The following is a 27,564-nucleotide window of genomic DNA, read 5'->3' on the forward strand; positions in this document are numbered from 1 at the left end:
ATATTCTCACTGTATTGATATGTTCTAGATGAATCTATTTCCAGTCCCAGTTCAGTGTTTACAGGTTCCTGCTGTAAAAGAGACGTTGATCTCAGAGAGAGAACCTGAATGAAGGAATATGGGTCAGAACATCAATCACTAGTTCCACCGTGTTGAGGGCGTTTCATATTGAACCTCTGGTCCAGGAACCTTTATTGTGGAGGTTCAGTCTGTGCTGGAGTGAGGTCCGTTTGGTTGTGTTGTGGACTTTTATTGTGGAGGTTCAGTCTGTGCTGTAGTGAGGTCCGTTTGGTTGTGTTGTGGACTTTTATTGTGGAGGTTCAGTCTGTGCTGTAGTGAGGTCCGTTTGGTTCATGCTGTGGACTTTTATTGTTGGGTTTTATTGGTAACATTAGTTACCTATTGGTGGTTTGATGGCCGTCTATAAAGGTATAGCACACTGATCTGTAGACTCTTGATGCTCTAGTGACTTTGATCTACTGGAAGAGAGTTCAGTGTTCAGAAGTAAGGAATAATCCTAATAATGACATGTATGAGATCTAGACATATAGCGATAGAGTGTGTAGATCTAGACATAGATAGTGATAGAGTATAGATCTAGACATAGATAGTGATAGAGTGTGTATATCTAGTCATGCAGTCAGTTCATTCATTTGGTACTCAAACAGAGTCCACAGAAACAATGTGTAGTTGTGTTTGTGTCCAGGTCTCCAGTCGACTATGGATGAGGAGAGAGAGGAGGGGGGTCCTACCTCTAAGACCACTCTGTCTGGGGAACATGGCCGCCGGAGCAAAGCTAAGAGGTAAGAAGAGGATCTCTCTGTCTGTGACTGTTGTCCATCTCAGAGCTCAGCAGTGATACATCATGACTCCATCATTAGTCTGAGTAACAGCTGTGTGTGTGTGTGTGTGTGTGTGTGTGTGTGTGTGTGTGTGTGTGTGTGTGTGTGTGTGTGTGTGTGTGTGTGTGTGTGTGTGTGTGTGTGTGTGTGTGTGTGTGTGTGTGTTGAAGCCCAGCGCAGCAGCAGAGAGCAGACTCCCCTGGACCCAGCAGTGTCTCCATGAAGAGTGACCGCTCTATGGATCCACCTGACCGGTTTAAAGATGGAAATCACCAACCTTCTAAGACAAGGTGAGGATTCAGCCGATACATCAGGGCTGTTCAACTGGCGGCCCGCGGATCATCTTGATCTGCCCGCCCATCGTTAATCAGAACATACCAACGTCCAATCACAGGACCACTTGGAGATGGATTGGTTCATGGCTGAGGCCGTTTATTCTGCTGTTTGAATCGTGTGAATGAAATGAATATTCAGACGACTTGTAGCAGACTTTACAGGTTTAATGTTAGAAGGTTCAACGTCTTTCAAACGGCTTTTATTGAATCAGTTTGATCTTTCTATCCTAACTTCCAGATGGTTCTTGTTTTTCAGAAGGAGGCAGCAGAGAGCAGACTCCCCTGGACCCAGCTGTGTCTCCATGAAGAGTGACTGCTCTATGGGTCTACCTGTTACCTTTAAAGATGGAAATCAGTCTATTGAGAAGAGGTGAGGATTCATCAGAGATCATAAATATTATGTTCATTATATGATATAAGGATAACTTGTTAGTAACCGAGTGACACAGAACGCAGGTGGAGACGTTGATATCCGTTCTAACTCTGATTCACTCGCACCAGAACAACGTTACAAGTAGCACTAAACAGGTGTGTTAGAGCGCCCCCTAAGGCATGGGAATAACAATGCAACTATCCATTGCATAGAACAATAAAGGTACAGCTTCTATCAAACGTCCATAGATCCTGGTTCTTGTTTTTCCAGAAGAGTCCAGCAGCAGAGAGCAGACTCCCCTGGACCCAGCTGTGTCTCCATGAAGAGTGACCGCTCTATGGGTCTACCTGTTACCTTTAAAGATGGAAATCAGTCTATTGGGAAGAGGTGAGGACTTAGAGAGTGAGCGGTCAGACATGGAGGGGGGCTTCTTCAGCGGTGGAGGGTCGGGGGGGTGGAGGCGGGACATGTTATGGTGGTGAAAGGCTGTGATTGGCCTCGTCACTCTGCAAGCAAGAGTTGCCAGATTGTTTTGCTCAAAGGTGACTCCGATCCGATTTCATTCAGAACAGTGTGAACAGCACAAATCACACGGAATCAGGTCTGTTCAATTGTGGTTTGGGCCACTTCCATACGCGGTCCTGAATCAGATACAGGAGGGATTTCTCTCACTGCGACCTCATGTTGAACAGTCGTATCGTAACGTGACTTTGACGTCACTCAGGGATGGGCAACTTTCATGATTAAGAGGGCCACAATTTTCATCATCACCATCAGAGGGCACATGACCGCGCTCTTCACCTAATCGGATATGAGAGAAGATACAAAAGAATAAAAAAGAAGAACAAATGATGTGTAGATATGTGTCTGTATCAGTGGTGGCTGGTGATGAAAGTTGTTGATGGGGCGTAGTCGTGGGCGGGGGTCTGGGGGTCCTCCCCCAGAAGATGTTGAATTTGGTAGATGTGATTTCCTGTATTCTGGTGCATTCTGGGGATGGCCACTACCTAAAAAATCGTTCTGATTCATAGCCTATATATGTTAATTCAAACAATATACATTCATTTCATATTTTCCATGCTCACATGTCATTTTTAACATGTCTATACTCTTGTTAAACGACAAAGACAACAAGTGTTGTTTTAAAAGCCACATGAGTGATTCTTATTTTTCTCAGTGCAAAGGGCTCACATACATCATCATTCAATGATGCACAAAACTGAAACAGTGGGCCAACATTAAGTGAACAACTAGCATCATAGTCAGTGCAGTTGTAGTAGTGGAGACTTAAGTTGAAATCTTTCATGACTGATATTGTTTCTAAGCAAACTAGACACATGGGTTTGCCTTTGAATTCTATGAAAAGATACTCTGCTTCTCATCTTGACTGAAAGGTACGGTTACTGTTGATCGAGTTTTCTAAATAAGACTTTGACAAAGCAGTTTGGTGTGTCCGTGTTGATCAAACTGATTTATAATTCTGTGATTCTAGTTCAAAGCATTAGGTTACTCAGGGCCAGTAATAACATCTCAGTAACAAGTTATAATATATAGATAGATAATTATGGACTTAAAAGTTGGAAACAAGTGAAATGCTCTCACCTAAAAACAGAAGAATTATCTTGTCAGTGTCAAAACTGCAGTGTGATTAAAAGCTGTGTGTGTGTGTGTGTGTGTGTGTGTGTGTGTGTGTGTGTGTGTGTGTGTGTGTGTGTGTGTGTGTGTGTGTGTGTGTGTGTGTGTGTGTGTGTGTGTGTGTGTGTGTGTGTGTGTGTGGTGTTGAAGCCCAGCGCAGCAGCAGAGAGCAGACTCCCCTGGACCCAGCAGTGTCTCCATGAAGAGTGACCGCTCTATGGAGCCACCTGACCGGTTTAAAGATGGAAATCACCAACCTTCTAAGACAAGGTGAGGATTCAGCCGATACATCAGGGCTGTTCAACTGGCGGCATCACATATCACATTAAACAACATCCAATAATCTGATCCTCATGAGATAGTAGTTTAGTAGCTCTGCAACAAATGATCAAATAAAACGACTTCCACAAATCCTAACTTCCAGATGGTTCTTGTTTTTCAGAAGGAGGCAGCAGAGAGCAGACTCCCCTGGACCCAGCTGTGTCTCCATGAAGAGTGACCACTCTATGGGTCATCCTCCTGAACTTAAAGATGGACGCCCCTCCAGAGAGGAGAGGTCGGAGTTTCAGACGATAAAACAGACCAGTTAGTTGTTATCAGACTCTACTGATACCCATGTTTACAAGTCAGGAAAAATACAATAGATCCTGTGTGTGTGTGTGTGTGTGTGTGTGTGTGTGTGTGTGTGTGTGTGTGTGTGTGTGTGTGTGTGTGTGTGTGTGTGTGTGTGTGTGTGTGTGTGTGTGTGTGTGTGTGTGTGTGTGTGTGTTCTCCACAGACACCAGGAGAGGTCAAAGGTTACCAGTGCTCAGTCTGTACAGCAGCATCAAACAGAGAAGGAGATGAACCAGGAGGAAGTGGCCCACACACTGGGGGGCGGTAAGAGACTCTTACTTTGAAGACAGAGGAGACTATTATTTTGAAGGGCAGAAGAGACTCTTACTTTGAAGACAGAGGAGAAATTATATTTTTAAGGAGCAGTATGAGACTCCTATTTGTTCTTTTCGGACTGAATGACTTATAACTTCAATGTAGAGACATCTTTCCTCTTTGGGGTTGAATGGTTTCATCCAGATATGTAGGGTTATTGTGGGGTATCAGGTTGAATGGTTTGATCCAGATATGTATAGTTATTGTGGGTCTATCAGGTTAAATGGTTTGATCCAGATATGGAGGGTTATCGTGGGGGTATCAGGTTAAAGAATGTTAAACATTATACTGCAGATCAACAGCAGAATAACTCAGTGGAATAGATGCAACACTATCTTGTTATATCAGCATAACAAGTCACTTTAGACTGATTCACCATCATTATTACTATTATTAGACCAATCATACTGCTGTGGAAATAATAGTCCTGAACATTTTGAATCTGTAACATGCAGTCCTTGTCACGACCAGCTTCTCCGACCACAAGTTATGAAGCCACTAAATATCATTGAGTTGATAATTTAACAGGAAATATTGACCTGTTTCCACTGACCTTCCACTAACTTATGTCTTCTGTTGTTTTCACTTTTAGGATCTGATGCTGTCGAGTGCCAACATAAAATCAAGTCTAGTTTGGAGAATAAGTACAGGCGTGGGTTTGAGGGAATCACTAAAGCAGGACATTCAACACCTCTGAAGGACTTCTACACAGAGATCTTCATCACAGAGAGAGGCAGTGGAGAGGTCAACCAGGAACATGAGGTCAGACTGATTGAAACAGCTTCCAGGAAACCAGCCTTAGAGGAAACACCAATCAGATGTGAGGACATCTTTAAACCCTTACCTGGAAAAGATCAACCAATCAGGACAATAATGACAACTGGAGTGGCCGGCATTGGTAAAACCGTCTTAACACACAAGTTCACTCTGGACTGGGCTGAAGGCAAAACTAACCACGACATAGACTTCACATTTCTCCTCACTTTCAGAGAGCTGAATTTACTGAAAGGGAAAGAGTTTAGCTTGGTGGAACTTCTTCATCACTTCTTTATTGAGACCAAAGAAGCAGGAATCTGCAGATACGACCAGTTCCAAGTTGTCTTCATCTTGGATGGTCTGGATGAGTGTCGACTTCCTCTGGACTTCCAGAGGAACCCGATCTGGACTGATGTCACAAAGTCCACCTCGGTGGACGTGCTGCTGACAAACCTCATCAGGGGCGACCTGCTTCCCTCCGCTCGCATCTGGATAACCACACGCCCTGCGGCAGCCAATCAGATCCCTGCTGAGTGTGTTGGCATGGTGACAGAGGTGAGAGGGTTCACCGACCCACAGAAGGAGGAGTACTTCAGGAAGAGATTCAGAGAGGAGACGGTGGCCAGCACAATCATCTCCCACATCAAGAAATCACGAAGCCTCCACATCATGTGTCACATCCCAGTCTTCTGTTGGATCACTGCTACAGTTCTGGAGGACTGCTTCAAAACATCCCAGAGAGAAGAAGAGATGCCCAAGACCGTGACTCAGATGTACAGCCACTTCCTGAGGGTTCAGTCCATACTGGGGGACAGGAAGTATCATGGCAGAGCTGAAACAGATCCACACTGGAGTTCAGAGAGCAAGGAGATCATTGTTTCTCTGGGAAAACTGGCTTTTAACCAGCTGGAGAATGGCAACCTGATCTTCTACGAGGCAGACCTGGCAGCGTGTGACATCAATATCAGAGCAGCCTCAGTGTACTCAGGAGTGTTCACCCAGATCTTTAGAGAGGAGTGTGGGCTGTACCAGGACAAGGTGTTCTGCTTTGTCCATCTGAGCCTCCAGGAGTTTCTGGCTGCCCTTTATGTCTTTAAGCACTTCATAGACACTGGGGTCAATCTGCTCTCACAACAATCAACCTTCTGGAGAGATAAACTCCTCCTCCTCTACCAGAGTGCTGTGGACAAGGCCTTACAGAGTGAGAACGGACACCTGGACTTGTTCCTCCGCTTCCTCCTGGGCCTCTCTCTGGAGACCAATCAGATTCTCCTACGAGGTCTGCTGAGACAGACAGGAAGTGGCTCAAAGACCAATGAGAAAACAGTGACTTACATCAAGGAGAAGATAGATGGAGATCTCTCTCCAGAGAGAAGCATCAATCTGTTCCACTGTCTGAATGAGCTGAACGACCGTTCTCTAGTGGAGCAGATCCAACAGTCCCTGACATCAAGAAGTCTCTCCACAGGATCTCTCTCTCCTGCTCAGTGGTCAGCTCTGGTCTTCATCTTACTGTCATCAGAAGAGGAGCTGGACGTGTTTGACCTGCAGAAATACTCTGCTTCAGAGGAGGGTCTTCTGAGGCTGCTGCCAGTGGTCAAAGCCTCCAAAACATCTCTGTGAGTTCACTAATAACATGTATTACAATACACACAACACTATATACATAAAATTTAATATAATGTATATATTATAATATATACTAGAATATAAAAGGTATAATGAAATACAAATTGTATCTGTACGTTCACAGATAACATGTATAACAATACACACAAGATAATATACATAAAACTAGAAAATAAAAGTTATAATAGTGATAACGTATTATATTACACACAAAATAATTAATACTGAGATATATAAGCAGTTATGATTTATTTATTTAACATACTCCCCAATCATAACAATCATAAAAAAATGAATCAAAAAATGAATCAATAAAATCAACAATTAACAATGATTCGCCGAAGGTCTCGGGGGCTATTCCCCACTACTCACAGAGCCTGAGCTGAATCAGTTTTATATAAACTACACAAGGACACTCCAAAAATAAACAAGATTACACTTTTTGCCGGGATGTATTTGTTTTTATGAGCGGTTTACTAGTTTTTATTAGCGTGACGAGACGAACGTTGTCGTTGATAAAATACAACATCTAAACAAAAACTAAGAGAGATCGAGGAAGCCGAAGGTTTGAGTGCTAAAGATTTTATTATCACTTGAGAACAAGCAACGACAAAATCCTGAGTTGGTTTGACAAAGAACTGAACAGCCACTCTCTGGCCCCTGCTCTTATGCTCCATCGTGCCCATATATCATCCATACGTTGTTACCCCATCCCATGCATTTTCCCTTATTGGGAACATGTGGTGCCATCTCCCTGCATTCTTTGCTTATATGGTGACATATTGCCCGTCCCCATGGACCTCCTTGAGGCCCATCTAAACAGAGCGTTCCATTCTGTGCAGTCCCAACATTCTAAGAACATATATCAGATACACAGAGCATTTCTTTGGTTGCTTAGTGTTTCTCCACACTTATTTAATTAATATAGCATACTGGGCAAGATGTTGACTGCATAACAAATTTCTCCTATACCATTACGCACGCTCCCCAATATCCCGAGATAGTGAAGGGACAGAGGGGGGAGAGGGACAGAGGGGGGACAGAGGGGGGAGAGGGACAGAGGGGGGAGAGGGACGGAGGGGGGAGAGGGACAGAGGAGGGACAGAGGGGGGAGAGGGACAGAGGGGGGAGAGGGACAGAGACGGAGGGGGGAGAGGGACAGAGGGGGGAGAGGGACAGAGGGGGGAGAGGGACAGAGGGGGGGAGGGACAGAGGGGGGAGAGGGACAGAGGGGGGGAGGGACAGAGGGGGGAGAGGGACAGAGGGGGGAGAGGGACAGAGGAGGGAGAGGGACAGAGGGGGGAGAGGGACAGAGGGGGGAGAGGGACAGAGGAGGGAGAGGGACAGAGGGGGGAGAGGGACAGAGGGGGGAGAGGGACAGAGGGGGGAGAGGGACAGAGGGGGGGAGGGACAGAGGAGGGGGAGAGGGACAGAGGGGGGAGAGGGACAGAGGGGGGGAGGGACAGAGGAGGGGGAGAGGGACAGAGGGGGGAGAGGGACAGAGAGGGGGAGGGACAGAGGAGGGGGAGAGGGACAGAGAAGGGAGAGGGACGGAGACGCAGGGGGGAGAGGGACAGAGGGGGGAGAGGGACAGAGGGGGGAGAGGGAGGGACGGAGAGGGTAAGGGAGGGGGAGGGGGAGGGACGGAGGGAGGGGGAGGGGGGGAGGGAGTACACACAACGAAAACATACATAATAGTAGAATATAAAAGTTATGATAACATAGAAAACATCTTTTGAGGTTAACTTATAACATCTCAATATACACAACGTTATATTGTGTAACCAGGGTGAAAAGTCAAACTCAAAAGCTCTATTATGAAATAATAATTAAAGAATGAATAATAATTGTTCATCAATAATTAAATGCACCTGTATTTAAATATGTTGCTATAAGTATAAATAAATAGTTATTGATGAGGTTACATGCATAAATATACGTTCATTATTAATAAAAGGTGACCCACTATTTTAAAACGTTTAACCTTGTTCAGTAGTTTGGTTATATGGATGCTTTGGGTTTAACCAATAGGATGCGTTGATACAGAGACTTCAGGGTCATCTGGGGGAAAGGTGAGAGGTCACGAGTGAGAGAGGGAGGAGACAAAGGAGGAGATTACTTTATTCTCTGTAGAGATCGCCCAGCTGAATGATATTTAAACATTTACTTATTATTTGTAACCAGTAGCGGCGCCGAAGAATTATGATTGGGGGAGCTACGGGGGCTAGATTGTTTATAGCAGGGGCTAATACATTTGGACTATTCACGGAGCCTGAGGTGAATCATTGTTTTATATAAACTACACGTGAACACTCCAAAAATAAACAAGATTACACTTTTTGCCAGGATTTATTTGTTTTTATGAGCGGTTAATTCGTTTTTATTAGCTTGACGAGACGACCGTTACGCGCTCCCCAATATCCCGAGTTTGAGATCTCAATCTCGGGATATGGTCCAATATCCAGAGATAGAGAACCAATCAAATTGCTCCATCTTAGGAGGTTCACGTGTAGCATATACTACATTTAAATATCCAGTGTTTTAAACATTAGTTAAACTAAAAACACTTTTCTAATAAAGATGAAGACAATAACTTAATTATGTTAAAAGTAAAAGTTACACAGATAATTAAATTAACATTTATGGATTGAATGTATTTCAATTAATAAAACATCTCTAATTAAAGTTTTCAACACGTCCTTTTGTGTAAAAGATGTAAAATATTTTAATCCCAGTTCCTAACATGTTGTGTTTATTGTGTGTGAAGGCTGGATGGCTGTGATCTGTCAGAGACATGCTGTGAAGCTCTGGCCTCAGTTCTCAGCTCCAACTCGTCTAGTCTGAGAGAGCTGGACCTGAGTACCAATGATCTGCAGGATTCAGGAGTGAAGCTGCTCTCTGCTGGACTGGGGAGTCCACACTGTACACTGGAAACTCTCAGGTCAGTTTTACTCAACGGTCAAACACTTACAGAGGGGGGGGAGGGACAGAGGGTGGGATGACACATGTGCACGAGTACACAAGAAAAAAAAAATCATCCTTGCCGCGAAGCGGTTTTCTATTTAAGCAATAGATCACGACAGGCTGTGAAATGTTCTCATTATACCACAGTTAAGGGGCGTTGTCCGTCCCTCCGCTGCACGTCGGGACGGACAACGCCCCTTAACTGTGGTATAATGAGAACATTTCACTGACTGAAGTGATCTATTGCTTTTATAAAACGGTTACGTAAGTATGGCGAAATGAAAGTCATAGACCCCCTCAATTTTGAAAAAGCGAGCTTCATAGCTCGGTTCGCCGGCAATTTAGCCTACTATCGAGTTCACTCACCGTGTGCCTATTGCTTTACAACATTTCCACCCTCTCCATCAATCAACATATTTTTAGGATTCAGTGAACTATGCTATTGCTTTTATATATAAATAAACAACAGTTCAAGTTAGGCGCGGAGTGATACTGAACTCTATAAACTGAACGGGTGTCATAGCTGTGTGTATACGCTCATTATACAACAGTTGGGAACCAATCAGATCACTTGATTTAAGCCACCCGTTTTCTATTATCTCTCATATCACTGTGGGGGGAGTTGGCATATTGGCGCCCCCTCCGGCTGCAGGCGCCCTGCTCGCTGAGAAGGTGCCGTCAGAGAAGCTGTATGAGAAGTAGTGGTGGCTCGTTCGCAAACAAATCAGTTTGAACGAACAACTCTTTAAAACGAACAAACCAACCTGATTCGCCGCTCTCGTTCGTCGCCGTTCGTCTCGTTCGTTCTCCGAGACTCGACTCCCAGCTCCGCCCACTAGTTGCTGAGTCGCACTGACTCGCGAGTCGCTGTTCGTTCACTGACTGTGTTTAGCGGTGAAGACTCGAGGACTGAGAAGTCACGAGAGTCAGCCGGGCAACAACATCCCGATTCCGAACATGAAGCACTCCTCAGCTAAAAGGAACTTAGTTAATGTTGTGTTGATTGATGACCGTTTGCACCATTGCACGATCGTGATTCGTTTGAGAATGAGAACGAGGGAGGAGCCGAGTCTGACCGACTCAGTGACTGAGAATCATGATTCACCGCTACCGGAAACGCGAACGAACGAATGAACGAACGAACGACTCTTCTTGGCGAACTGACCGACGCGAACTGATTCATTCAAACGAATCATGAAATCCACCACTAGTGAGAAGGGGAAAGGGGAGGGGGGGGACAGTTCACCTCTGGGTCTCCATAACGGACAAGGGGGGGACGGGGGTCCACTGTTAGGGGATTGAAATCCTTATTGCAGCCTGCAGGGTTATGTGATCAACATACGGAGGAACGCGGTCGCTGAGCTGCCCCAACATGAGACGTTAAACTCAGCTAGAACCGCCGCCCACCACGTCCACCATCATCCAAAACGTGATGTCAACAGACCAACAATAGTCCGAAAGCCTACAGAGACTATAGATAGTTAATGTGACGATCACGTTATTAAAAATAGACTTGGAGCAATGATTTACAAACTATCTTTTTGGGAGCATGCTTTTGCAAGTAGTTCGCCGCCCCTCCTGCCCATATGGACGGCCCGGTACAGAGCAACACTCTAATGGAATGAGTGGCTCAAGTCAGGCACACCTCGAATTTCTTGCAATTGAGAGGGGGGGGGGGGGGGGCGCTCGGAGGGGGTCTCACCCGGGGTGTAATTCAATGTAGAACCGCCACTGCCTACCATCCATCTGTGTCCATTCATGTGAACAGATTCACTCACTTTAAAAAGGTTTAAGTTAATGTTTTGAATGCATAGGGGGCAGTGCTTCATTTGAGCCGGAACACGCCGGAACATGTTCCAGCACCTCCTGGGTCACTGAAAAATGAATCGCCTAAATTAAAAAAAACAATTACTGTTTGTGTGTTGAATGTGGTTTTCTGTCTAGTTAGTCTTTATTCCCCGTTGAAGTTCCACTAAAATCTAGTGTTTGCATTTTAGTTTTGAGGTGAAAGATGGTAAAGAAAATGTGCACCCCTTTACCCTTTAGTTGTTTTTTACTCTACTCTAAAACTTCAAAAATCAAACAGTTAAGTTCCACATCAGAGGACGTTGAAAAGATTTACCTCCAGAAAAGTAATAGTTCCCACACGTGTGTGTGTGTGTGTGTGTGTGTGTGTGTGTGTGTGTGTGTGTGTGTGTGTGTGTGTGTGTGTGTGTGTGTGTGTGTGTGTGTGTGTGTGTGTGTGTGTGTGTGTGTGTAGGTTGTCTGGCTGCCTGGTCACACAGGAAGGCTGTGCTTCTCTGGCCTCAGCTCTGAGCTCCAACCCCTCCCATCTGAGAGAGCTGGACCTGAGTACCAATGATCTGCAGGATTCAGGAGTGAAGCTGCTCTCTGCTGGACTGGGGAGTCCACACTGTACACTGGAAACTCTCAGGTCAGTTTTACTCAACGGTCAAACACTTACAGAGGGGGGGAGGGACAGAGGGCGGGATGACACATGTGCACGAGTACACAAGAAAAAAAAAATCATCCTTGCTGCGAAGCGGTTTTCTATTTAAGCAATAGATCACGACAGGCTGTGAAATGTTCTCATTATACCACAGTTAAGGGGCGTTGTCCGTCCCTCCGCTGCACGTCGGGACGGACAACGCCCCTTAACTGTGGTATAATGAGAACATTTCACTGACTGAAGTGATTCATTGCTTTTATAAAACGGTTACATAAGTATGGCGAAGAACGACTCTTCTTGGCGAACTGACTGACGCGAACTGATTCATTCAAACGAATCATGAAATCCACCACTAGTGAGAAGGGGAAAGGGGAGGGGGGGGGGACAGTTCACCTCTGGGTCTCCGTAACGGACAAGGGGGGGACGGGGGTCCACTGTTAGGGGATTGAAATCCTTATTGCAGCCTGCAGGGTTATGTGATCAACATACGGAGGAACGCGGTCGCTGAGCTGCCCCAACATGAGACGTTAAACTCAGCTAGAACCGCCGCCCACCACGTCCACCATCATCCAAAACGTGATGTCAACAGACCAACAATAGTCTGAAAGCCTACAGAGACTATAGATAGTTAATGTGACGATCACGTTATTAAAAATAGACTTGGAGCAATGATTTACAAACTATCTTTTTGGGAGCATGCTTTTGCAAGTAGTTCGCCGCCCCTCCTGCCCATATGGACGGCCCGGTACAGAGCAACACTCTAATGGAATGAGTGGCTCAAGTCAGGCACACCTCGAATTTCTTGCAATTGAGAGGGGGGGGGGGGCGCTCGGAGGGGGTCTCGCCCGGGGTGTAATTCAATGTAGAACCGCCACTGCCTACCATCCATCTGTGTCCATTCATGTGAACAGATTCACTCACTTTAAAAAGGTTTAAGTTAATGTTTTGAATGCATAGGGGGCAGTGCTTCATTTGAGCCGGAACACGCCGGAACATGTTCCAGCACCTCCTGGGTCACTGAAAAATGAATCGCCTAAATGAAAAAAAACAATTACTGTTTGTGTGTTGAATGTGGTTTTCTGTCTAGTTAGTCTTTATTCCCCGTTGAAGTTCCACTAAAATCTAGTGTTTGCATTTTAGGTTTGAGGTGAAAGATGGTAAAGAATGTGCACCCCTTTACCCTTTAGTTGTTTTTTACTCTACTCTAAAACTTTACAGTTTTAATGATCAAACAGTTAAGTTCCACATCAGAGGACGTTGAAAAGATTTACCTCCAGAAAAGTAATAGTTCCCACACGTGTGTGTGTGTGTGTGTGTGTGTGTGTGTGTGTGTGTGTGTGTGTGTGTGTGTGTGTGTGTGTGTGTGTGTGTGTGTGTGTGTGTGTGTGTGTGTGTGTGTGTGTGTGTGTAGGTTGTCTGGCTGCCTGGTCACACAGGAAGGCTGTGCTTCTCTGGCCTCAGCTCTGAGCTCCAACCCCTCCCATCTGAGAGAGCTGGACCTGAGTACCAATGATCTGCAGGATTCAGGAGTGAAGCTGCTCTCTGCTGGACTGGGGAGTCCACACTGTACACTGGAAACTCTCAGGTCAGTTTTACTCAACGGTCAAACACTTACAGAGGGGGGGAGGGACAGAGGGTGGGATGACACATGTGCACGAGTACACAAGAAAAAAAAAATCATCCTTGCTGCGAAGCGGTTTTCTATTTAAGCAATAGATCACGACAGGCTGTGAAATGTTCTCATTATACCACAGTTAAGGGGCGTTGTCCGTCCCTCCGCTGCACGTCGGGACGGACAACGCCCCTTAACTGTGGTGTAATGAGAACATTTCACTGACTGAAGTGATCTATTGCTTTTATAAAACGGTTACGTAAGTATGGCGAAATGAAAGTCATAGACCCCCTCAATTTTGAAAAAGCGAGCTTCATAGCTCGGTTCGCCGGCAATTTAGCCTACTATCGAGTTCACTCACCGTGTGCCTATTGCTTTACAACATTTCCACCCTCTCCATCAATCAACATATTTTTAGGATTCAGTGAACTATGCTATTGCTTTTATATATAAATAAACAACAGTTCAAGTTAGGCGTGGAGTGATACTGAACTCTGTAAACTGAACGGGTGTCATAGCTGTGTGTATACGCTCATTATACAACAGTTGGGAACCAATCAGATCACTTGATTTAAGCCACCCGTTTTCTATTATCTCTCATATCACTGTGGGGGGAGTTGGCATATTGGCGCCCCCTCCGGCTGCAGGCGCCCTGCTCGCTGAGAAGGTGCCGTCAGAGAAGCTGTATGAGAAGTAGTGGTGGCTCGTTCACGAACAAATCAGTTTGAACAAACGACTCTTTAAAACGAACCAACCAACCTGATTCGCCGCTCTCGTTCGTCGTCGTTCGTCTCGTTCGTTCTCCCAACTCGACTCCCAGCTCCACCCACTAGTCGCTGAGTCGCGCTGACTCGCGAGTCGCCGTTCGTTCACTGACTGTGTTTAGCGGTGAAGACTCGAGGACTGAGAAGTCACGAGAGTCAGCCGGGCAACAACATCCCGATTCCGAACATGAAGCGCTCCTCGGCTAAAAGGAACGTAGTTAATGTTGTGTTGATTGATGACCGTTTGCACCATTGCACGATCGTGATTCGTTTGAGAATGAGAACGAGGGAGGAGCCGAGTCTGACCGACTCAGTGACTGAGAATCATGATTCACCGCTACCGGAAACGCGAACGAACGAACGAAGGACTCTTCTTGGCGAACTGACCGACGCAAACTGATTCATTCAAACGAATCATGAAATCCACCACTAGTGAGAAGGGGAAAGGGGAGGGGGGGGGGACAGTTCACCTCTGGGTCTCCATAACGGACAAGGGGGGGACGGGGGTCCACTGTTAGGGGATTGAAATCCTTATTGCAGCCTGCAGGGTTATGTGATCAACATACGGAGGAACGCGGTCGCTGAGCTGCCCCAACATGAGACGTTAAACTCAGCTAGAACCGCCGCCCACCACGTCCACCATCATCCAAAACGTGATGTCAACAGACCAACAATAGTCTGAAAGCCTACAGAGACTATAGATAGTTAATGTGACGATCACGTTATTAAAAATAGACTTGGAGCAATGATTTACAAACTATCTTTTTGGGAGCATGCTTTTGCAAGTAGTTCACCGCCCCTCCTGCCCATATGGACGGCCCGGTACAGAGCAACACTCTAATGGAATGAGTGGCTCAAGTCAGGCACACCTCGAATTTCTTGCAATTGAGAGGGGGGGGGGGGGGGCGCTCGGAGGGGGTCTCGCCCGGGGTGTAATTCAATGTAGAACCGCCACTGCCTACCATCCATCTGTGTCCATTCATGTGAACAGATTCACTCACTTTAAAAAGGTTTAAGTTAATGTTTTGAATGCATAGGGGGCAGTGCTTCATTTGAGCCGGAACACGCCGGAACATGTTCCAGCACCTCCTGGGTCACTGAAAAATGAATCGCCTAAATGAAAAAAAACAATTACTGTTTGTGTGTTGAGTGTGGTTTTCTGTCTAGTTAGTCTTTATTCCCCGTTGAAGTTCCACTAAAATCTAGTGTTTGCATTTTAGGTTTGAGGTGAAAGATGGTAAAGAATGTGCACCCCTTTACCCTTTAGTTGTTTTTTACTCTACTCTAAAACTTTACAGTTTTAATGATCAAACAGTTAAGTTCCACATCAGAGGACGTTGAAAAGATTTACCTCCAGAAAAGTAATAGTTCCCACACGTGTGTGTGTGTGTGTGTGTGTGTGTGTGTGTGTAGGTTGTCTGGCTGCCTGGTCACACAGGAAGGCTGTGCTTCTCTGGCCTCAGCTCTGAGCTCCAACCCCTCCCATCTGAGAGAGCTGGACCTGAGTACCAATGATCTGCAGGATTCAGGAGTGAAGCTGCTCTCTGCTGGACTGGGGAGTCCACACTGTACACTGGAAACTCTCAGGTCAGTTTTACTCAACGGTCAAACACTTACAGAGGGGGGGAGGGACAGAGGGTGGGATGACACATGTGCACGAGTACACAAGAAAAAAAAAATCATCCTTGCTGCGAAGCGGTTTTCTATTTAAGCAATAGATCACGACAGGCTGTGAAATGTTCTCATTATACCACAGTTAAGGGGCGTTGTCCGTCCCTCCGCTGCACGTCGGGACGGACAACGCCCCTTAACTGTGGTGTAATGAGAACATTTCACTGACTGAAGTGATCTATTGCTTTTATAAAACGGTTACGTAAGTATGGCGAAATGAAAGTCATAGACACCCTCAATTTTGAAAAAGCGAGCTTCATAGCTTGGTTCGCCGGCAATTTAGCCTACTATCGAGTTCACTCACCGTGTGCCTATTGCTTTACAACATTTCCACCCTCTCCATCAATCAACATATTTTTAGGATTCAGTGAACTATGCTATTGCTTTTATATATACATAAACAACAGTTCAAGTTAGGCGCGGAGTGATACTGAACTCTATAAACTGAACGGGTGTCATAGCTGTGTGTATACGCTCATTATACAACAGTTGGGAACCAATCAGATCACTTGATTTAAGCCACCCGTTTTCTATTATCTCTCATATCACTGTGGGGGGAGTTGGCATATTGGCGCCCCCTCCGGCTGCAGGCGCCCTGCTCGCTGAGAAGGTGCCGTCAGAGAAGCTGTATGAGAAGTAGTGGTGGCTCGTTCACGAACAAATCAGTTTGAACGAACAACTCTTTAAAACAAACAAACCAACCTGATTCACCGCTTTCGTTCGTCGTCGTTCGTCTCGTTCGTTCTCCGAGACTCGACTCCCAGCTCCACCCACTAGTCGCTGAGTCGCGCTGACTCGCGAGTCACCGTTCGTTCACTGACTGTGTTTAGCGGTGAAGACTCGAGGACTGAGAAGTCACGAGAGTCAGCCGGGCAACAACATCCCGATTCTAACCATGAAGCGCTCCTCTGCTAAAAGGAACTTAGTTAATGTTGTGTTGATTGATGACCGTTTGCACCATTGCACGATCGTGATAAGTTTGAGAATGAGAACGAGGGAGGAGCTGAGTCTGACCGACTCAGTGACTGAGAATCATGATTCACCGCTACCGGAAACGCAAACGAACGAACGAACGAACGAACGACTCTTCTTGGCGAACTGACCGACGCAAACTGATTCATTCAAACAAATCATGAAATCCACCACTAGTGAGAAGGGGAAAGGGGAGGGGGGGGACAGTTCACCTCTGGGTCTCCATAACGGACAAGGGGGGGACGGGGGTCCACTGTTAGGGGATTGAAATCCTTATTGCAGCCTGCAGGGTTATGTGATCAACATACGGAGGAACGCGGTCGCTGAGCTGCCCCAACATGAGACGTTAAACTCAGCTAGAACCGCCGCCCACCACGTCCACCATCATCCAAAACGTGATGTCAACAGACCAACAATAGTCTGAAAGCCTACAGAGACTATAGATAGTTAATGTGACGATCACGTTATTAAAAATAGACTTGGAGCAATGATTTACAAACTATCTTTTTGGGAGCATGCTTTTGCAAGTAGTTCGCCGCCCCTCCTGCCCATATGGACGGCCCGGTACAGAGCAACACTCTAATGGAATGAGTGGCTCAAGTCAGGCACACCTCGGGGGGGCTCGGAGGGGGTCTCACCCGGGGTGTAATTCAATGTAGAACCGCCACTGCCTACCATCCATCTGTGTCCATTCATGTGAACAGATTCACTCACTTTAAAAAGGTTTAAGTTAATGTTTTGAATGCATAGGGGGCAGTGCTTCATTTGAGCCGGAACACGCCGGAACATGTTCCAGCACCTCCTGGGTCACTGAAAAATGAATCGCCTAAATGAAAAAAAACAATTACTGTTTGTGTGTTGAATGTGGTTTTCTGTCTAGTTAGTCTTTATTCCCCGCTGAAGTTCCACTAAAATCTAGTGTTTGCATTTTAGTTTTGAGGTGAAAGATGGTAAAGAAAATGTGCACCCCTTTACCCTTTAGTTGTTTTTTACTCTACTCTAAAACTTTACAGTTTTAATGATCAAACAGTTAAGTTCCACATCAGAGGACGTTGAAAAGATTTACCTCCAGAAAAGTAATAGTTCCCACACGTGTGTGTGTGTGTGTGTGTGTGTGTGTGTGTGTGTGTGTGTGTAGGTTGTCTGGCTGCCTGGTCACACAGGAAGGCTGTGCTTCTCTGGCCTCAGCTCTGAGCTCCAACCCCTCCCATCTGAGAGAGCTGGACCTGAGTACCAATGATCTGCAGGATTCAGGAGTGAAGCTGCTCTCTGCTGGACTGGGGAGTCCACACTGTACACTGGAAACTCTCAGGTCAGTTTTAGTCAACGGTCAAACAGTTACAGAGGGGGGGAGGGACAGAGGGTGGGATGACACATGTGCACGAGTACACAAGAAAAAAAAAATCATCCGTGCCGCGAAGCGGTTTTCTATTTAAGCAATAGATCACGACAGGGTGTGAAATGTTCTCATTATACCACAGTTAAGGGGCGTTGTCCGTCCCTCCGCTGCACGTCGGGACGGACAACGCCCCTTAACTGTGGTGTAATGAGCACATTTAACTGACTGAAGTGATTCATTGCTTTTATAAAACGGTTACGTAAGTATGGCGAAATGAAAGTCATAGACCCCCTCAATTTTGAAAAAGCGAGCTTGGTAGCTTGGTTCGCCGGCAATTTAGCCTACTATCGAGTTCACTCACTGTGTGCCTATTGCTTTACAACATTTCCACCCTCTCCATCAATCAACATATTTTTAGGATTCAGTGAACTATGCTATTGCTTTTATATATAAATAAACAACAGTTCAAGTTAGGCGCGGAGTGATACTGAACTCTGTAAACTGAACGGGTGTCATAGCTGTGTGTATACGCTCATTATACAACAGTTGGGAACCAATCAGATCACTTGATTTAAGCCACCCGTTTTCTATTATCTCTCATATCACTGTGGGGGGAGTTGGCATATTGGCGCCCCCTCCGGCTGCAGGCGCCCTGCTCGCTGAGAAGGTGCCGTCAGAGAAGGTGTATGAGAAGTAGTGGTGGCTCGTTCGCAAACAAATCAGTTTGAACTAACAACTCTTTAAAACGAACCAACCAACCTGATTCGCCGCTCTCGTTCGTCGTCGTTCGTCTCGTTCGTTCTCCGAGACTCGACTCCCAGCTCCACCCACTAGTCGCTGAGTCGCGCTGACTCGCGAGTCGCCGTTCGTTCACTGACTGTGTTTAGCGGTGAAGACTCGAGGACTGAGAAGTCACGAGAGTCAGCCGGGCAACAACATCCCGATTCCGAACATGAAGCACTCCTCAGCTAAAAGGAACGTAGTTAATGTTGTGTTGATTGATGACCGTTTGCACCATTGCACGATCGTGATTCGTTTGAGAATGAGAACGAGGGAGGAGCTGAGTCTGACCGACTCGGCTGAGAACGTGCATTCGTGATTCGTTTGAACGAGAACGAGGGAGGAGACGAGTCTGACCGACTCAGTGACTGAGAATCATGATTCACCGCTACCGGAAATGCGAACGAACGAACGAACGAACGAACGACTCTTCTTGGCGAACTGACCGACGCAAACTGATTCATTCAAACGAATCATGAAATCCACCACTAGTGAGAAGGGGAAAGGGGAGGGGGGGGGACAGTTCACCTCTGGGTCTCCGTAACGGACAAGGGGGGGACGGGGGTCCACTGTTAGCGGATTGAAATCCTTATTGCAGCCTGCAGGGTTATGTGATCAACATACGGAGGAACGCGGTCGCTGAGCTGCCCCAACATGAGACGTTAAACTCAGCTAGAACCGCCGCCCACCACGTCCACCATCATCCAAAACGTGATGTCAACAGACCAACAATAGTCTGAAAGCCTACAGAGACTATAGATAGTTAATGTGACGATCACGTTATTAAAAATAGACTTGGAGCAATGATTTACAAACTATCTTTTTGGGAGCATGCTTTTGCAAGTAGTTCGCCGCCCCTCCTGCCCATATGGACGGCCCGGTACAGAGCAACACTCTAATGGAATGAGTGGCTCAAGTCAGGCACACCTCGAATTTCTTGCAATTGAGAGGGAGGGGGGGGGGGGCGCTCGGAGGGGGTCTCACCCGGGGTGTAATTCAATGTAGAACCGCCACTGCCTACCATCCATCTGTGTCCATTCATGTGAACAGACTCACTCACTTTAAAAAGGTTTAAGTTAATGTTTTGAATGCATAGGGGGCAGTGCTTCATTTGAGCCGGAACACGCCGGAACATGTTCCAGCACCTCCTGGGTCACCGAAAAATGAATCCCCTAAATGAAAAAAAACAATTACTGTTTGTGTGTTGAATGTGGTTTTCTGTCTAGTTAGTCTTTATTCCCCGCTGAAGTTCCACTAAAATCTAGTGTTTGCATTTTAGTTTTGAGGTGAAAGATGGTAAAGAAAATGTGCACCCCTTTACCCTTTAGTTGTTTTTTACTCTACTCTAAAACTTTACAGTTTTAATGATCAAACAGTTAAGTTCCACATCAGAGGACGTTGAAAAGATTTACCTCCAGAAAAGTAATAGTTCCCACGTGTGTGTGTGTGTGTGTGTGTGTGTGTGTGTGTGTGTGTGTGTGTGTGTGTGTGTGTGTGTGTGTGTGTGTGTGTGTGTGTGTGTAGGTTGTCTGGCTGCCTGGTCACACAGGAAGGCTGTGCTTCTCTGGCCTCAGCTCTGAGCTCCAACCCCTCCCATCTGAGAGAGCTGGACCTGAGTACCAATGATCTGCAGGATTCAGGAGTGAAGCTGCTCTCTGCTGGACTGGGGAGTCCACACTGTACACTGGAAACTCTCAGGTCAGTTTTACTCAACGGTCAAACACTTACAGAGGGGGGGAGGGACAGAGGGCGGGATGACACATGTGCACGAGTACACAAGAAAAAAAAAATCATCCTTGCTGCGAAGCGGTTTTCTATTTAAGCAACTCGAGTCGCTGACTCTCGAGTCGCCGTTCGTTCACTGACTGTGTTTAGCGGTGAAGACTCGAGGACTGAGACGTCACGAGAGTCAGCCGGGCAACAACATCCCGATTCCGAACATGAAGCGCTCCTCAGCTAAAAGGAACTTAGTTAATGTTGTGTTAATTGATGACCGTTTGCACCATCGCACGATCGTGATTCGTTTGAGAATGAGAACGAGGGAGGAGCCGAGTCTGACCGACTCAGTGACTGAGAATCATGATTCACCGCTACCGGAAACGCAAACGAACGAACAAACGAACGAACGACTCTTCTTGGCGAACTGACCGACGCGAACTGATTCATTCAAACGAATCATGAAATCCACCACTAGTGAGAAGGGGAAAGGGGAGGGGGGGGGACAGTTCACCTCTGGGTCTCCGTAACGGACAAGGGGGGGACGGGGGTCCACTGTTAGGGGATTGAAATCCTTATTGCAGCCTGCAGGGTTATGTGATCAACATACGGAGGAACGCGGTCGCTGAGCTGCCCCAACATGAGACGTTAAACTCAGCTAGAACCGCCGCCCACCACGTCCACCATCATCCAAAATGTGATGTCAACAGACCAACAATAGTCTGAAAGCCTACAGAGACTATAGATCAGTGTTTCTCAACCTTTTTTGAGCAAACGCCCCCCTTACCTTACCCTGATCCTCTGGCGCCCCCCATTATTGTTAATTTTGTTTAAAATTAATTGCGACACCCGTGGGTAGGCTATATCCATTACCAACTCCACTCCAACTCGTGCTACATTGCTTGAATAAAAAAATAATAATAAAAGCCGTCTGTGCCGTTTTGGTTTCTTCTGGACAGGAAAATGTGTATTCAGAGTTTTATTAAAAGGTTTTATTATTGAGCTATTGAAGTTTAATACGTAACAGTGCTTGTGTACATTTGTATTGGTTATTGAACCGTTAACCCGCAAATATGTGTACGAAAGACTCCCTTTGTTTACGTGACGTTGCCTAGCAATGCATGTGCAGCGTTCTGAGTTGGAGAGTAGCACGTTTAAGTTCAAATAGTAATTAAAGTAGTTTGTTACTATACAAGTTAAGCGCCTGAGTGTTAAATGCGCCGGTTGGTGTGCGTACCTTATGAAAAAAAGTGTTTATCGGTTTGCAGACGTGATGAGAGACGTTGCAGTGGTTTACACGTAATGCGCACATTCTATTGTTCTATTGTTTACAATAGAATCCCCGAAGAGTATGGAGGGGTTTCATCGATGGCCTATGTTCCCTAGGGAACTTAAAGCCCTAACAAACTATCTAACTATTGTTTACAATTAGCATGCTAAGCGAAGTTAGCTTTATTCACGTCTTATGTTGATTCATGTTGCTTAGAGTAATGCCCCATCCACCGCTTGCTTTGCATGTCCCGCAAACCAACCAGTGGAAGTCAGGGGAGGGCGAACTAGTTTCTGAAAGCACCACGCTACCGCGATGAGGTGGGTTTGTTTATCGGCGTTACTATGGCGATCATGACGGTACTGAGCATAAAGTAAAAAGTAGATGAGACGATAGAGGCTTTTTATTTCAGTTATCCTATTTTTGCACCGAAAATATTTGAAAACCATGAAAGTTTAAAAAGTTAAAAATAATTTCTACTACACAAGCAAAGTTGTGACGCCCCCGTGTTCGTTCCCAGCGCCCCCCTAGGTTCTACGAACGCCCCCCAGGGGGCGCTGCCGCCCCCCTTGAGAAACCCTGCTATAGATAGTTAATGTGACGATCACGTTATTAAAAATAGACTTGGAGCAATGATTTACAAACTATCTTTTTGGGAGCATGCTTTTACAAGTAGTTCACCGCCCCTCCTGCCCATATGGACGGCCCGGTACAGAGCAACACTCTAATGGAATGAGTGGCTCAAGTCAGGCACACCTCGAATTTCTTGCAATTGAGAGGGGGGGGGGGGGGGGGGGGGCGCTCGGAGGGGGTCTCACCCGGGGTGTAATTCAATGTAGAACCGCCACTGCCTACCATCCATCTGTGTCCATTCATGTGAACAGATTCACTCACTTTAAAAAGGTTTAAGTTAATGTTTTGAATGCATAGGGGGCAGTGCTTCATTTGAGCCGGAACACGCCGGAACATGTTCCAGCACCTCCTGGGTCACTGAAAAATGAATCCCCTAAATGAAAAAAAACAATTACTGTTTGTGTGTTGAGTGTGGTTTTCTGACTAGTTAGTCTTTATTCCCCGTTGAAGTTCCACTAAAACACAGTTCCACTGTGTGTGTGTGTGTGTGTGTGTGTGTGTGTGTGTGTGTGTGTGTGTGTGTGTGTGTGTGTGTGTGTGTGTGTGTGTGTGTGTGTGTGTGCAGGTTGTCTGGCTGCCTGGTCACACAGGAAGGCTGTGCTTTTCTGGCCTCAGCTCTGAGCTCCAACCCCTCCCATCTGAGAGAGCTGGACCTGAGCTACAATCACCCAGGAGACTCTGGAGCTGCGCTGCTCTCTGCTGGACTGGAGGATCCACGCTGGAGACTGGACACTCTCAGGTATGGAGAGGACAGCTCTCCACTCGGGGACAAAGTCTCCTACAGGGATTCAAGCCGCTGCTAGATGAAGCGGTTTGAAAAGGCAGCTGTCACTCATGTTGTGTAGAACGTGATGAGACAGCAGATGATGAAGGTGAATGTTTCAACATGCTGCTCTCACTTTGTTCCCCCCCCAGTGTGGAGCACGGTGGAGTGTGGAGGCTGAAACCAGCTCTAAAGAAGTGTAAGTGTCTGTTTGATTCATCACAACACACACTCACTATTGGGATGGAAAGTCCATCCACACAGCAGGAGGTGACGTCCGCTCATTCACATGTGGACTTGTGTATCCGTATGTGTAGCTATGTTTGCCTGTGTTGATGTGTGTCTAGTATGTTTGTGTAGGTGTGTGTACGTATGTGTACATGTCTATGTACTGTATGTATGAACCAGGTCTATGGTACCAACAGTTAGTTTCCAGCCTGTATGTGAGCTCAGCTGGTTCAGTCTGTTGTTTACACAGGTGGATCACAATGGATGTGTATTGGAACCTTTCAAAGTCGAATATCTTGAAAAGTATGTAGACTATAGCTTAGATATTACAGAGGATTAATCAGCTCATTGTGGTGAACGTTTTGATGTATAATATGTGTATGTCGTGTAAATATTGCGGGAGTAGATTCAGTGTATACATTTTTCATTGTTTTGACTGGGACAACCACTCACACACACATGGGATTTACATTTACGTTTAACTTAAAACAGCTTATAAACAATATGCACTACTATTTCTAAAGCTATAGCACACTAGTCCACTATAGTAGATATAATCTGATATGATTTAGTCTTTCTATGTTCATTTTTGTAGAGAAGATGAACGTGAAACAGGAAGAACAGTACTAGTGATGATGATGATGATGATGATGATGATGATGTGTGCAGAAGGGTTCAGTAGCTCATCATGTCTTGTTCTCCATCAGATGTCATCAGATCTGACATGGGGATCGAAGGAGAGGGTGGGGTCCAGGATAACACCAAGATTGCGTGCCAGGGGGGAGGGAGTGATGGTCGAGGCGTATATATTGAGAGTGGATTTGGTGCCTATGAGAAGGAGCTCTGTTTTGTAGAAAGTTGTGGGTCAGCCATGTTTTTATTGTAGAGATGCAGGTTTCGATGTGGGTGAGGGGAGGGTTTTGGGTGGTTTTGGTACTGATGTACATCTGAGTGTCATCTGCGTAACAGTGGGAGTCGAGATTGAGTTTGCGGATGATGTGACCAAGGGGGAAGAGGTAGCAGATGAAAAGAAGGGGGCCGAGGACTGAGCCCTGAGGGACCCCCTGCGTGACAGGAGAGAGGGTGGACGTGTGGCCAGAGAGGGAGACGAACTGTTGCCTGGAGGTGAGGTAGGAGGTGAGCCAGTCGAGTGCGGTGCCCTCAACACCCTGTTGGCGCAGCCTTTTGAGGAGGATGGAATGGTGTACAGTATCAAAGGCTGCGCTGAGGTCTAGGCAAAGCAGGATGTTGAGGGCACCGCAGTCTGCAGAGGTGAGGAGATCATTGATTACTTTGACAAGGGCAGTTTCGGTGCTGTGAAGCGGGCGGAAGCCAGACTGGAGGGGTTCATAGAGGTTGTTTGACTGGAGGGGTTCATAGAGGTTGTTTGACTGGAGGGGTTCATAGAGGTTGTTGGACTGGAGGGGTTCATAGAGGTTGTTTGACCGGAGGTGGGTGTGGAGTTGGGCGGTGACAATGCGTTCCAGAGTTTTGGAGAGGAACGGCAGGTTGGAGATGGGGCGGTAGTTGGAGAGGTTGGCTGGATCAAGGGTGGGCTTTTTGAGGATGGGGGTGATGGAGGCAAGTTTGTAGACAGAGGGAACATGACCAAGGGATAGGGACTGATTGAAGAGGGTGGTGAGGTGGGGGATGAGGACAGGGAGGCAAGCCTTGGTTAGAGTCGTTGGGAGGGGGTCGAGAGAGCAGGTGGTTGTCTTGGACGCAGTGATGATGTCAAAATGTGGGAGGAGTCAACAGGGGAGAAGGCAGTGAAAGAAGGGAAGGGTGGGTGGTCAGGGAGGGGGGGGGGATAGGAATGGTGGGGGTGGAGGAGTTACTAACGGCGGCAGTCAGGGAGCTGTTGATTTGGGAGATTTTATGGTTAAAGGCGAGGAGGAAAGAGTTACAGAGGTCAGGTGAGGAGGGTGGATTAATGTCCGGCGGCTGGAGCAGTTTGTTGACGGTGGAGAACAGGATGCGGGGGTTCCGGTTGGTGCTGTTGATGAGGGTGGAGAAGTGGGCGGATTTAGCAGCGTGGAGAGCGTCACGGTAGGAGGAGATGTGATGTTTGTAGGCTTCGGCGTGAACGGTGAGGCGGGTTCGCTTGCATAACCGCTCGAGTTGGCGGCCAGTCTGTTTCATGGTGCGGAGTTCCGGGGTGTACCAGGGGGCGGAGTTAGTGAATGAGACAGAGGAAGTCTTCCAGGGGGAAAGGGAGTCAAGGGAGTCAGAAAGGATGGAGTTGAGCATGATGGCATAGTCGTCAGGGGAAGAGGGGGCAGAGTCAGGGGGGAAGGCAGAGGACATGAGCTGGGAGAGTGAGAGTGGGTTGACTGGTTTGATGTTGCGGTAGGAAATGGAGAGCTTTTTGGGATTATGGGGTGAGGGTAGAGGAGCGGAGAAGAGGATGCAGAGATGATCAGAGAGTGGGAAGGGGAGAGGATGGGGGTTAGATACGGGTAGGGAGGCGGAGCAGACTATGTGGAGGATATGGCCTTTGGTATGGGTGGGGAAGTCAATGTGTTTGGTGAGGTGGAAACAGGCGAGAAGGGAGAGGAAGTCAGATGTCAGTGGGGCGGTCGGCTTGTCCGTGTGGATGTTGAAGTCACCGGTAAGTAGGAGGCGGGAAGAGAGAGAGGACGCAATGGTGAGGAGTTCAGACAGTTCAGAGAGAAAAGATGGGCGTGGCTTCAGAGGACCGTAGATTAGAACAGTGGTGATAGAGTTGGGGAGGGAGAAGGCAAGGTGTTCAAAGGATGAGATAGATGGGAGGTTGAGGTTCAGTTCAGTGATGGACAGGGATTGTTTATGAAGAACGCCAACGCCTCCCCCTCGGCCAGAGAGGCGGGGTTTGGCAATGTAACTGTAATTGGAAGGAGTGGCTTGATTGAGAGCGTAGAAGTCCAGGGGCTGCTGCCATGTTTCACAGAGGAGGAGCAGATCCATGTTATTGTCCAGTAGCAGTTCAGATATAACGGCTGATTTGTTGGAGAGGGAGCGACAGTTCAGCAGTGCGAGGGAGATGGATGGGGGGGCAGGGGAGGGGGAACGGAGGTTAGTGAGGTTGGCAGTACGGCAGGTGGGGGTGACGGGGGGGCGAGAGTTAGTCCAGAGTGAGGGGATGGGTGAGCCATGGGGGAGGTGTTGGTTGCGAGAGGGGCCAGAACCTGGATGGATGTAGCGGCGTCGGCGGAGGATTCCGGCTGTGCTGGCTGCAGGGGCAGCAGCAGCAGAGAGACGATGGTTATTGTTGAGGCGGTGAAGGTCAGCGGCGGTGTAGCTGAGTGGGCCAGAAGTTGGTGGAGTAGAGGAGAGAGTCCTAAGAGTCTGGAGTAGCAGGAGTGATAATCCAAGGTGGAGACGAGACATGACGGCGGATGAAAGAAGACCAGGTAGTATATTGGTGGTGGCTAGTAGCTGATTGGCTAGAAGCAGGGAGGCAGTGAGTTGTGTGTTGTTGTGTAAGACTTGCGTGGATTTCTGACTAAAACTTTGCGGACGCCAAAATCTGGAAAGCTGATGCTCACAAAAAAATCTGGATGTATCAATCCTTGCGTAAGCACGATTTCACACAGATTCTCTTTGTACATCCCAATTAACGTGACATTGAGCGCACATGCACGAGCCCGTCTCTCCACCCATTTCCATCTCCACCCGTCTCCTCCCTCATTTAATATGCTAATTAGTATAAATAAACCTGCAGTAGTGCGCTCGTTAGGAGAAAGGAGAAAATGGAGAAAGGAAGAAAAAATAACTTTAGTGAATGCGAGGTGGAGGTGCTGATTTCGGAGGTAGAGGCCAGAAATAAGATCTTGTTTGGCTCTCTTTCCTCCGGAATCAGCACCAAAAGCAAAAAACTGGCGTGGGAAAACGTTGCCGGGTCGATCAATGAGGTTGGGGCCG

At 46.9% G+C, this 27,564-nt stretch overlaps 1 protein-coding gene across 5 annotated transcripts; it reads left to right on the plus strand.

Annotated features, from left to right (window-relative positions):
- The first annotated feature begins 203 nt into the window (after positions 1–203).
- On the plus strand, positions 204–25,036 carry LOC311370846 (NLR family CARD domain-containing protein 3-like). 5 transcript variants are annotated; one of them, XM_084489146.1, is made up of 16 exons: positions 204–429; positions 707–803; positions 1,013–1,132; positions 1,434–1,547; positions 3,336–3,455; positions 3,628–3,741; positions 3,964–4,064; positions 4,708–6,490; positions 9,268–9,441; positions 11,725–11,898; positions 13,325–13,498; positions 15,703–15,876; positions 18,071–18,244; positions 20,576–20,749; positions 23,236–23,409; positions 23,586–25,036. In XM_084489146.1, exons 1-16 carry the CDS (start codon positions 414–416, stop codon positions 23,767–23,769), a joined length of 3,867 nt encoding a protein of 1,288 aa, XP_084345272.1. In that variant the 5' UTR covers positions 204–413; the 3' UTR covers positions 23,770–25,036. The 5 variants fall into 5 exon arrangements, with proteins under 5 accessions (XP_084345272.1, XP_084345273.1, XP_084345274.1 ...); XM_084489147.1 differs by lacking the exon at positions 3,628–3,741; XM_084489148.1 differs by lacking the exon at positions 1,013–1,132.
- The last annotated feature ends 2,528 nt before the right edge of the window (positions 25,037–27,564 follow it).

This window comes from Micromesistius poutassou (assembly GCF_964030765.1).
Source record: "Micromesistius poutassou genome assembly, contig: SCAFFOLD_3765, whole genome shotgun sequence".
NCBI lineage: Eukaryota > Metazoa > Chordata > Actinopteri > Gadiformes > Gadidae > Micromesistius > Micromesistius poutassou.

Bases quoted from the DNA above. Each gene is read 5' to 3' on its own strand.
- LOC311370846 (XM_084489146.1), top strand. The intron at 3,456-3,627 runs GTGAGGATTCAG...CTTGTTTTTCAG, and splicing joins CACCAACCTTCTAAGACAAG to AAGGAGGCAGCAGAGAGCAG. The intron at 6,491-9,267 runs GTGAGTTCACTA...TTGTGTGTGAAG, and splicing joins AAAGCCTCCAAAACATCTCT to GCTGGATGGCTGTGATCTGT.